The sequence below is a fragment of the Muscardinus avellanarius genome (genome assembly GCF_963383645.1).
Source record: "Muscardinus avellanarius genome assembly, chromosome: 8".
NCBI lineage: Eukaryota > Metazoa > Chordata > Mammalia > Rodentia > Gliridae > Muscardinus > Muscardinus avellanarius.
In genome coordinates, this window is record NC_137794.1 from 113,455,490 (window position 1) to 113,467,530 (window position 12,041).

Here is a 12,041-nt window from a genome sequence, read left to right on the forward strand (position 1 = left end):
ATGAGATTCCTTCTTAGTACCTTCTTGCTCTATCCCTGCCGCCCTGCGGTTAGGGTTCTCCCTGGGCTTCCAACCCATCTACGGTCCCTGAAAGTGACCTCAGGCCGCTTGTCTCTTGTTTAAACCCTGGGCAGCTCTCCTCTGCAGTTAGTGTAACTAACACATGCCGGGTCTAGAAATAAATCATAATAAATGCTCATAAAGATGGCAGGGAGAGGCGGGAAATGAGTCCCAGAGTTTCCTGCATGGATCTGTGTTCTGAAAAGGCTACTTGGAATCAGTCGCTCTGATTCTCCCTTCCTGCGTAGCTCTCTGGGAATGCAGCTCTGATTTCAAGGACTTTTAATGGAGTAAAGGCCGCGCGCTGGTCTGTATCATACAATGGCGCTAGGCTGAGGGGCTGGCTGCTGGGCTGGCTGGCCAAGCACTGCATCCTCTCACATGGATGCATCTCTCTGCTGCCTGCATCGCTCTTCAACAAGGCTGGCGCGCCTCTGTAGGAGGAAGCAGACGTGCTGCTACCTCCACGCCCACCCCGTGATGGCCCACCGTGTGCAGACCCCTCTTCCGGAACCTGCCGGCGCCTTCCCCTCACTCAGCAGAGTCCTGCCCTCGTCCCTCTTATCTCCTGCTTCCTGTATCACTTTACTGAATCATCTCCCCTCTAGAAACCCATTTTCTTTTCCACGAAGGGCAGTTATAGTAGCATTTAGCTACTTTATTTTAATTTTTTATTTTATCTTTATTTTATTTGCAGTACTGGGGAGGAAACCCAGGGGAACTGTACCTCCAAGCTACACCCCCAGCCCTAATTTTTAGTCTTTTTATGATTTGAAACAGGTCTCACTGAATTGCGGAGGGCCTCACTAAGTAGCTGAGGCTGTCCTCAACCAGCAGTCCTCTGGTGTCAGCCTCCCAAATACTGGGATTACAAGTGTGGGCCACCACGCCTGGCTAGTGATCTTCGTTTTAAAGGACTACATCTGTGGAAGTACCGTTCGGTCCTTGTCCATGTTACCCCACCGTGAGATAAGACAACGAGGGGTAGATTTAAGATAAACAAGTTAGAACTCTCTGCTTTCTTGGATGCAATCTTCTCATTGAATCATGTTGGCCAACAAGAAAGGAGATTGCATTTTCGTTCCAGACCCCTGAAATCAGCTCGATTCATTGCTGACTGAATCGATAGTTACATTTGTCCTGCACAGAAATAGATCGGTGAGTTCATCTGTCTTTCTCAGCATAACACTCACGTCAAATTAGTATTTGATCAGAGAAGACCCTAACTTGCCTTTTTTGTAGTTTTGGCCAAATTATTGCCAACTGGACTATTTCAGCCCATATGTTATTCTGAGGGATTAAAAGTTACACAGACTGAAATAGCAGAATGCAATAACATTGGACAACGTGTCAACAAAGAATGCGTCTTTGACAGCGTTCTCTTCCTGAACTAGGATGAATTTTTTAAACATTAGGTCCTTTCAAGTCTTCTTTATAACCTGATTTGAAGACGGAGCATGATGCCGTGTGATTAGTGACTTGCTTTGAAGAAGTATTTAGTTGCTTTGTGATCATCTTCCCAGCCGAGATACAAGGCACCCATTGGATAACCATCATTTCCAGCTGCTTGGTCCCAAGTTAAATTGAAATACTACAAAAACCAATGTCAGGATTGGGAGAGGACCCAGAGATCATCCAATATTCAGTCTCTTTTATAAACAGGTAGCAATTGTGGTTTTCAAATGAAGGGAGCAACTGGCCCATGGATCGACATCTACTAAATCGCTGAAAACGTATATCCCAGGTTATTTGCCTTGAACCCAGTGTCCTCTCCTGTGCCAGGGCACCTCAATTGGTATTATTAACAACTCAGAAATAGACCTAAGTTGCGTTTGGAAGATGACAATGGTTTAGAAATTGCCATGGTCTACCCCCAGGCAAGTTTAGATACTAAATTGGCCATTGGTCCAAGACCCGTGATCTCTTCAGGCCCACAGGTGACCGATGACCCCACAGAGGAGATGCAGACGCCTCTAACTTTCACAGAGGTGGCGGTCGGATGGCGGCCTCTTGCTTTAGTCCCCAGCTTCAGTGTCAAGACGAGAGGAGAGTAAGACGTCCAGCCGGGAACCAAGGACTCGCTTCAAAGCTTTCATCTTCCGAGGGAGGAAATCTTGTGAATGTCATGAATGTCAACAAGATCTGAGCAGATTTGAAGTATTTAAGCCCTTGGGCATCTCCAGCATGCCAGGCTCTATGGCTATTATAAGTTTGGGGTTGCAAAACCATCGCAGCTATGATTAACACTCCCACGAACCAAGACTTTGGAAATGCCCATTGGAAGGTCATCCTTCAGGATGAGCCGAAAACCTGCAGTTCCCAAGAAGAGAGGGTCAGCCAGGGCAGTGCTGGCGAAGTGTGGCCCGACACAGAAACGCCCAGAACTCCCAAAGGGGGACAGAGGCTAGGGCTTAGGAGGAGAGGTCAAACCCCTCAAAGTAACAGCAAACTTTTTTTTTTTAAAGAAAAGGATTCTAAGAGCACATAACCTCATACTATTTTCCCCAGAGCCTTCTTCTCATACTCAATGTACAGAAATGAGTTTCGACCTAGATTTCACCCTCCTCCACCCCACCCTTCTCCCCCTCTCCCTCCCCCACCTCCAGAAAGATCACACTAGAAGTCACAGTTGTTTCCTGCGACTCTGCAGACTTCAAGGAAGAAAGTCCTTTTATTCTCAAACAGGCAGAACTATTTCTAGAAAGTAAATCAAATCCAAGCTACCTCCAAATAGAAAGCTAGTTCTCACGAAAATGATAACACTAATCTAGGTATTAGAACTGAAGAAAATTTAAAGGATAAAATATATCCATATCCCCTCACTTCGCCCCTTTATTAATCCAAATTAAAAAGAAACTCAAGTAACCACTTCTAAACTTATAAGCATTATGTTGTCTTTTTAATGACATCTTTTTTTTTTAATGACTAGAATTAGCTCTTGAATGAATTTCTTTAGAAATTTTTTAGTTTTATGGCACTAAAACTGACCTCTCTGGTTAAATGCCAGTTAATACAAACAGATTTGCTGTTCTGGCCAGCTCAGTCTCTTGACCAGTAAATCCACTACACACAAAGGAAAAACATACTTAGAATCATTCAAAGGAAAGTCTGCCGCCAAGAAACATCTTCGAATAGTGATATTCGTGTCAGGCTCCTCTTGCTCATACCTGCCGAGACCTGAACACGGGCCCCAGGGCACACTTTCTCTGCCCTCGGTGATGACGTCACTAGCGACCAATAAGGAGAGAGACTGCATCAGCTGTGGCTAGCTCTATCAAGCCTCTACAAGTCCCTACAGGGAAGAGGGCTTCTAGTGGGGCGTTTTTTAGTTCAGCACTTGAGAATCCAAAAAATGCCTTTTCTGAGCCAAAAAGAAACGATTACATTTTTCCGTGACATTCCTTTCGTGCCACTCTGTGTTGGTTCAGGAAGCTCACCCGGCCTCAGCAGGCCGGCACCAGAATTCTTGGGGCACCCTAAGCACCAGACACGTGGCCCCCGGGGAAAGGCACGACAAAGGTGCTTCTGTGCTGCGCTTCCACCACCTTGGTGAGGGGTCTGGATGTGGACCAGCTTCCACCTGTGTGCCACATGGATGCATTTGACAACACTTGCACACTCCACACAAACACAGCATAGACCAAGGAGGGTGTCGCCACGGAAGCAATTTACTTCAAAGCCTCAGCTTAGCCTGTAATTCAGCCTCAGGTGTGCAGAGCACCAGCCGTCCTCCTGCCCGAGGCGAAGGTGAGCCCGGTCTTGTCTCTTACTCAGCCTTTTATTGGTCTGAGCTGTTTCCTAATTTCTGCAGTTATGTAAGACGCCATTGTGCACTTAGGCAGGGGAGCCAAGTGTGGTGGCCACGCCCTGCTGTAATCCCAGTACTTGGGAGCTAAGACAGGATTGTGTGTTCAAAGCCAGCTTCTGCAACTTAGTGAGGCTCTCAGCAACTTAGAGAGACCCTGTTTCAAAATAAAACATAAAATAGGGCTGGGGGTGTAACTCAGAGGTAGAATACTCCTGGGTTCCATCCTTAGTAACACACACACACACACACACACACATGCATCTGAGTCTTTGGTTTTTTTTAATTTTTTTATTGAACATAAATGGTATACATTTAAACTATACTTGATGCCCTCTCCCCCCTCCCGCCCCTGTTTTCCCTTCCCCCCTCCCAGCAATAAAACAATGATTGTCCCGGGTAACCATGCCATATTAATAATTTTACATATATTCGGCTGTGGACCCTCATTAATCAAGTTCAGCCTTCCTCCTCCTCTATCTTTCCATTCAAGCTTTGCTGGTATTTCCCCTCCATTATCTGGAGTCCCACTGGTATCCTCTGGATTCCCTAGTTTGGGCATATTAGCAGAAACATATGTACCTTCTCCTTCTGTGCTTGGCTGGTCTCGCTTAACAATGCTCTCCAGGACTTTCCACCTTCTTGCAAAAGGTATGATTTTGTTCTTCTTTATGGCTGAGTAGAATTCCACTGTGTGTATTTCCCAGAGTTTTGCAATCCATTCATCTGTTGATGGGGACCTGGATTGGTTCCATATTTTGGCTATTACAAATTGTGCTGCTATGAACATAGGTATGCATATGTTGCTATAGTTCTCTGAATTCAACCCCTTTGGAAAAATACCCAGGAGTGGTAGAGCTGGATCATATGGTGGATCTATTCCCACCTTTCTTAGGAATCTCCACACAGATCTCCATAGTGGCTGAACTACTTTGCACTCCCACCAACAGTGTAAAAGAGTTCCTCTTTCCCCACATCCTCACCAGCATTTGTTGTTGATTTCTTTATGCTTGCCACTCTGACTGGGGTTAGATGGAATCTCAGTGTAGTTTTGATTTGCATCTCCCTGATGGCCAGTGATGAAGAACATCTTTTCATGTATCTATTGGCCCTTTGTATCTCTTCTTTTGTGAAGTGTCTATTTAGTTCATTTGCCCATTTCTTGATTGGGTTGTTTGCTTTGCTAGTGTAGAGTCTTTTGAGCTCTTTGTATATTCTGGATATTAGCCCCCTATCAGAATGGTGGTTGGTAAAGATCTTTTCCCATTCTGTAGGCTTCCTCTTTAAGTTGTTGATGGTTTCCTTTGATGAGAAGAAACTTTTAAGTTTGATGTTATCCCACATGTTAATTCTTGCTTTAATGTCCTGAGCTTTGGAGGTTTTGTGGAGAAAGTTACTGCCTGTGCCAATATGTTGTAGTGTTGAACCTATGCTCTCCTCTACTAACTTAACAGTCTCAGGTCTAATTTCTAAGTCTTTGATCCATCTTGAGTTGATTCCTGTGTTTGGTGAGATATAGGGGTTTAGATTCATCTTTTTACAAATGGAAAGCCAGTTCTCCCAGCACTATTTGTTGAAAAGGCTGTCTTTTCTCCAGCATATGAGTTTGGCCCCTTTGTCAAAGATTAATTGACTAAAGATGTGTGGGTTTGTTTCTGTATCTTCTATTCTAATCCACTGGTCAGTATATCTGTTATTGTGCCAGTACCACTGTTTTTACTACTATTGCTCTATAGTATAATTTGAAGTCTGGGATTGTGATGCCTCCTGTCTTGAGTGCTCCAGTGGCGCAATCGGTTAGCGCGCGGTACTTATACAGCATCCGAGTCTTTGTTATTGAGCTTGGTGAGTTGCGTGGCAGGGCTAGAGCTTCTAGAAGGTGGTGTGCAGTGTAAAGCTAGACCCGCAAGGTTAGCCCGGGTCTCATCATAGGTTCCTGACTCACTCAGGAGTGTGAGTTTTCTAAGCTGGTATCACCTCTGAGTCACTTAGAACTCACTATGATGTACAGTTACAATGCACCGATTAAAGTATACACGAGTGTGAATGCGTGGTATGTGGGCTTTTAAAAGCCTCGGACCCGGGGCGTGGTGGCTCACGATTGTAATCCCTGCGCTTTGGAGGTGGAGACAGGAGGATCACGCTGGTTCGAAGCTAGCCTCGCTGGCTTAAGAGACCCTGTTTCCAAATAAAAAGTATAAAAATAGGTTTGGGAGTGTAGCCCAGAGATAGAAGGGTTTCCAGGAACCCTGGTTCCACCACACACACACAAAAAAGGCCTCAAACCCTTGGCCATTTCCGCATGAGCGGTGGAGAGGGACAGGCACAATGTCCCCCCACCCTCCCGTGAGCTAAGGCTGCATTCCCACTGCTGAGACTTGTCCTCCCTGGGGCACCGCGCTGCTGACTCCAACAGGAAGTCCTCCAAATGACCCGCAGTGCTTCCTTCCTGAGACAGTGTCTGTGTATTTGCTTGGTCAATGCCAGAAAATCCAGACTGGTTTCAGAAAGGACTTCATCTGTTTGGTATCAAACGAATAACGCCTCAGGTATGCTGACTGATCAATCAGAAGCAAGTACTTATTGGTGTGATATCTCCAGTAACTTAAATGAGGCTTTCTCTTCTAAGTAAAGACATTGTGTGTTAGTGTTCATGAGATTATCTATACAGCTACCATTTAAGAGGATTTTCCCAAGAAGAATTAGAGTCAGAAAAATCTGAATTTGAATTAAACCGGCCCTGACCATCCCAGGGCCACACACACATTCTTACTGCGCTCCCTGACTGAGATAAGAGATGTCTGACTCAAGCAAATGGGTCAGAGTTCTCTGCAGCCACAGGTCCCACAGAGCACCCGAGGCAGGGGGCTGATGGGCTCAGGGATAGCTGGGGAGCCTCTGGCGGGGCGTGTCTACACCGTGTGCTTCTACACCGTGCACAACTGATCACCGTGTGCTGTGGGGAGGTGGTTAGCGAGGCTGCAGTAACCAGACCGTAAGCTCTCCAAGACGAGGGCCTTGATTTTTTTTCTCCTCTTGCATTACCCTGTGGTGCCTAGCAGTGTTCTGTCTGCAGAGAAAACTCCCCAGACAGCAGCTGAAGCTGCTTCTGCATGGGGAGCCACACTTGAACCCCACGCCTGGGGAGACAGCCGGCCCAAAGCCGTCCTTCCTTCCTCTCGACTCTACTTCCTTTGCTTCTCGTTTTTCTCCTTTTCCTGGTAACAGTGGTAACTAAAAAAGGGGAAAGAAAGAGGCTTCCACACGGTCTAGACACTGACACCGCGGTGAGGCAGTGTCTCATTCAAATCCTACGGGATCCCAGTTGCTGGCCCAGGTCACACAGCAGCTATCTGTGTGAAATGTAAATGTGTGTTTCCTAAGTGTCCTTCCTGGTGGCCCGGGGTCCAGGCACTACAGCAGTCACTTCGCAGGTATGATCCGAGTTCAGGAACCCCCGAGCGTGCACTGGCAGACAGACTGAGACAGACACACACCACAGTCCTGCGCTGACCCAAACGCCTTTGGGCAGAGAAAGCCTACAGGCTGAGGGGGCTCAGAGGTTTAGCTAGACAAAGAGTTTGCATCTGTTTCATACATACACATACTGCTTACATAAGTGTAGCAAATTCAACATTCAGGGTGATAGATGCCTTTAGAATAACTTTTAACCAGGGACTCTTTGGAGCAGTGGTTTTCCACCTCCTGCATGCATGATTCTCTAAGAACGGGCACTAAGCCTTGCCCTCCTCTGTGCACACCGGACTTGTAGAAACACGCTGCTGTCTGGTTTAAACCCGTGCTCTGGCCCTATTTGCTTGGTCATAAATAAAACATGTCTTTCCATCATCAGTGTAGCTCTCTGGCTGCTGAACATAAAATAGACTCCTGGTTTCCTAAATTGAAATGTCATCTTCCTAATCAGAATCCACAATTGTAAATAACCATCTGGTTGGTGTTTTTTTTTAAGTGTCCTTTTCTCACAAACATATTTTCCAACAGCATCCTACATATGTAAAACGGTGAGCACCCACGAATCACCTCAGCTTCATGTTCTTCAGAAAGCCGAGGATGCCGCGGCTTAGGGCAGGAGATCACATTCCTCACGGCCCCGCGCCATCGCGTGATGCCAAGCCGTGCAGCGCATCCTTACAGGGTGAAAACAAGGAATGCGCTTTTCTGTTGATTTTTGGTCTGTGTTCTACCCAGTGGTGCACATTCTGCACCCGCCATGTATTCCAGCTCAACTCCAACTCACTTTTCCGATAAGCGGCCTCTGTTCTTTTATCATTTGGGTTTATGTTGTTGAAGAACAAAAAAAAGAAAGCTACATAGTTTACTGACTCCCACAGTTAAATGTTTCTTAAAAAGTAAGAACATGAAATAAAGCGTCGCTTGTCATTGCTGCTTTGGGGGAGGCGGGGACGAGCGGGCTCGTGCCATGAGCGACTTTCCACACTCCCTGGCTCCCACCAGGGAAGGATGCCTGTCCCATGATCCATTCAGCTCTTGACCTTTGACTAATATGCCAAGAAAGGGCACCATTTATTAGTGATAAATATATGTATCTTTGTCCAGAAGGAGCTGAACCAAGGCTCAAGCCAGCCCCTTGCAGATTGTATTCCTCATGTGTCCGGGCCGCGCTGTGCCTGGGCCGTCCTGTCCTGCCCGGTCACAGACGTCCACGTTCCCCGTGCATGCACCAGAGAGGAGCAGGAGTTTATCCGCCACGTAGATGGGGGAGATGGCCACAGGATCAGCCAGAGACCTCCTGGGGCACTCCCTCCCGCTCAGCTGGGCGGCAGTGTCCCTCCTAACAGATACCTCAGCCCTGGCCCTGGCCCTGGCCCGCCGTCACTCAGTGTTCTCCCTCCTACGCCTTTTCCTGACCTTGTTGTTGCTTTTGGTCTTCGCCTCCTTCAGACTTTTCCCCTTCGTGTCTTTTCTCGCATGCTCTCTTTCTCGGTTAACCCGGGATGGATGGTTCCCCAGGTGGGGCACTGACCCACGCCCGCTCCCAGGGCCTTTACGGCGATCTTTTTTAAAGCCTGTTCAATATATATATATATATATATATATATATATATATATATATATATATAATTATTTTTTGTGTGTGGGTCTGGGGATGGAACCCAGAGGCATTTGACCTCCAAGCTACACCCCCTGCCCAATATTTTTTTTATTCTTTATTTTGAAACCGGGTCTCACTGGGTTGCAGAGGGCCTCACTAAGTAGCTGAGGCTGTCCGTGAACTGCGATCCTCCGGTCTCAGCCTCCCAAATGCTGGGATTACAAGCATGCGCCACCACGCCTGGCTCAAAAGCCTGTTTACTTTAGATGTACATGTGTCTATTCTTTTAAGCATATATTTGTTGTTCTGACAAAGGAAAAAAATAGAGCGTAGGATGTGGTGGCATATGCCTAGAATTCCAGTCCTTGGGAGACTGACAGGAGGATCACGGGTTCAAGGCCAGCCTCGGCAACTTAAGGAGATCTTCTTCAGCAACTTGATGGCAGTCCACTGTCTCCATGTTAGAGAAGGCAGTCATGTTTCTGTCTGAAGTTTCTAGAGAAAATCAAGCAGAATGGCACATCCATGCTGTAGACTATACTTGTGATGCTTGAACCAATCTGCTCGAAATGTCCCAAATCACTGGGGATAAAAGTTTGAAATTCCATTTTAACCTCCTCTGTATTTACATTCAAACTGGATAAACATTTTAAGGCTGTTTATGAAATACAAGTGAGACAAGTCCTTCTGGTGAACGGTGGGCTTCCAAGTGGCTCCGCAGTCGGGGGTCTGGGGCCACATCCTCCCTCCTGGCTCCTCGGGCCCCCGCTGCCCTGTCTTTCCATCCAGAGAAGGCCTGTGGACACTGCCCTGCGGAGGCACGACTCGAAGCCCTGGGGACTCTGCCAGTGGAATGCAGCAGAAAGTGTGCGCTGAGTGTGTGTGTGTGTGTGTGTGTGTGTGTGTGTGTGTGAGAGAGAGAGAGAGAGAGAGAGAGAGAGAGAGAGAGAGAGAGAAAGAGAGAGAGAGAGGACACTATTACCTTTCGCAGTCGGTGCTGTCAGACATCTCTCTTGCAGACCCTTTGAGCTTGCCGAGGCCTCCCAGGGCTCCACCAGGACGCCCTTCCCTCGGAGCATCCCCAGTGCCAGCTCTGGGTGGCAGGACCTGGCTCGGGCCTGCCTCCCGCTCTGTGGCTGGCCTCCCTCCCTGGGCTTGGACACTCCTGAACTAGCAGGTGGCACAAGGTCCCTCTCAAGCCATGAAGAGCTGCGTCCAGAGGGTCAGCGGCCACTGGGGCAGCCCCAGTGTGGGCAGAGCTTTCCTGCTGCCTGGCCGCTGGTCCAGGGAGATCCTGGTAATTAGGTAAATGAATGCCTGCATCACTGATACTTAGAGGAGGAAGAGTCTGCCAGATGTGCAGATGACACAAAAGCAAGGGGACAGGCTGGGCCTTAGGTTCCAAAATCCCAGCCTATTTATTATGTATTTATTGTACTGAAATAGAATCCAGGGGCTTTTAGCCTTCATCCATTTTTTTTATTTTTTTATTATTTGAAACCAAGGCTCACTAAGTTGTTGAAGGTCTTGCTACATTACTGAGGCTGGTCTCCAACCTGTGATTTTTCTGTCTTAGCCTCCCAGATACTGGGATTAAAAGCATGTGCCACCATGGATGGCTATGTAATATCAACATTTTTTTTTTGTATGCTGGGGATGAAAGTCAGGAGTATTCTACCTCTGAGCTACACCCCAAGCCATATTTTTTATTCTTTATTTTGAAACAAGGTCTCACTAAGTTGCTGAAGCTGGCCTCAAACCTTAGATCCTCCTGTCTCAGCCTCTCAAGTACTGGGATTACAAGCAGGTGCCACCATGCCTGGCTTAATATCTACTTTAGATCACATGAGACTGACTACCTCGTCTAATCACTGACCGGTCCGGCTGTGAGTCTGGAGAAACCTCGGCCCAAGCACACTCAGTGCTCAGTGGCAGGTGGAGGAAGAAGTCCCTGCTCTGAGTGTCTTGTAACTACATTGACTTGTCATCACTGTTACTTCTTTATCTCACAATCTTTTATTTATTTATTTTTTTGAGGTACTGAGGGTGGAACCCAGGGGCATTCAACCTCCAAGCTACACTCCCCTCCCTATTTTTTATTCTTTATTTTGAAACAGGGTCTCACGAAGTTGTGAAGGGCTTCACAAAGTAGCTCAGGCTGGCCTCGAACCACAATCCTCCTGTCTCAGCCTCCCAGCTGCTGGGATTACAAGCGTGCCCACCACAGCCCGCTACCTCAGACCCTCTGTAGAGTCATCACAGCCCCGAATCTCAGCAGGGTCACCTGAAACCGTTCAGTGTGCGTGTCGCCTAGCCAGTGCCAGAGTCACGGCCTGGCCCCGCGGACCCCGGGAGCATGCTCGGCAGTAACAGGCGTCTGTGTTTGCTTGCACCAGTGAACTCCGGAGACGGCATCGACTACAGCCAGCAGAAGCGGGAGAACATCGGGGACCTGATCCAGGAGACCCTGGAGGCCTTCGAGCGCTACGGCGGGGAGGACGCCTTCATCAACATCAAGTACATGGTCCCCACCTACGAGTCGTGCCTGCTGAACTGACCGGAGGAGAGGAGCTGCCCGTGGGCCGCGGGGCCGTCTCTGCCGCCGGTACGACTCACTCCTTAGGACTACCGCTTTCGTTCCACAGCTGCCGAAGTAGAGGCTCATGGGCCATCGGGCTGTTGGCCCTTTTGAGAGCAAGGCTTTCCGATACATAAATAGTGCCTGTTTCTTAGATTACAATAGTGTACTGTGTTTATTTGTTTTCCGAGAAGAATTGCTTCTTTCTACAGCTCAGATGGAGGCAGGAGTCGGAGTTAGACCTTCAGTTGTATAGACAATAAAACTATAATTTTCATACGCAATTCCGCGGTGTCTGCCTGCACTGGGGGTGATGTCAGAGGCTGTGAGGGGGAAGCTTGTGCTGACTGCTTAATAGGTGTTTGTCATGGAAGCCTCAGTTCAGTGGTGCCTGTCCGGCAGCTGTGCGGAATAATGTGCTTTGACATTCAATAAAACTGTTGAATCCATATTCCAATTATAGCGGGGAATTTTTGCAGCCCGTTATAACCTCAGCTATACACGTAATTAATGATTCCAGCCCC

General features: G+C 47.7%; 1 protein-coding gene across 1 annotated transcript in view; it reads left to right on the top strand.

Annotated features, from left to right (window-relative positions):
* PACRG (parkin coregulated) overlaps positions 1-11,496 on the top strand; it is a gene marked incomplete at both ends in the record, with an annotated part of 502,240 nt that extends 490,744 nt beyond the window's left edge. Inside the window, one exon of the mRNA XM_080700312.1 lies at positions 11,336-11,496. Coding sequence (XP_080556438.1) covers positions 11,336-11,496 — 161 coding nt within the window. The remainder of the gene's footprint in view (positions 1-11,335) is intronic.
* Positions 11,497-12,041: the final 545 nt, after the last annotated feature.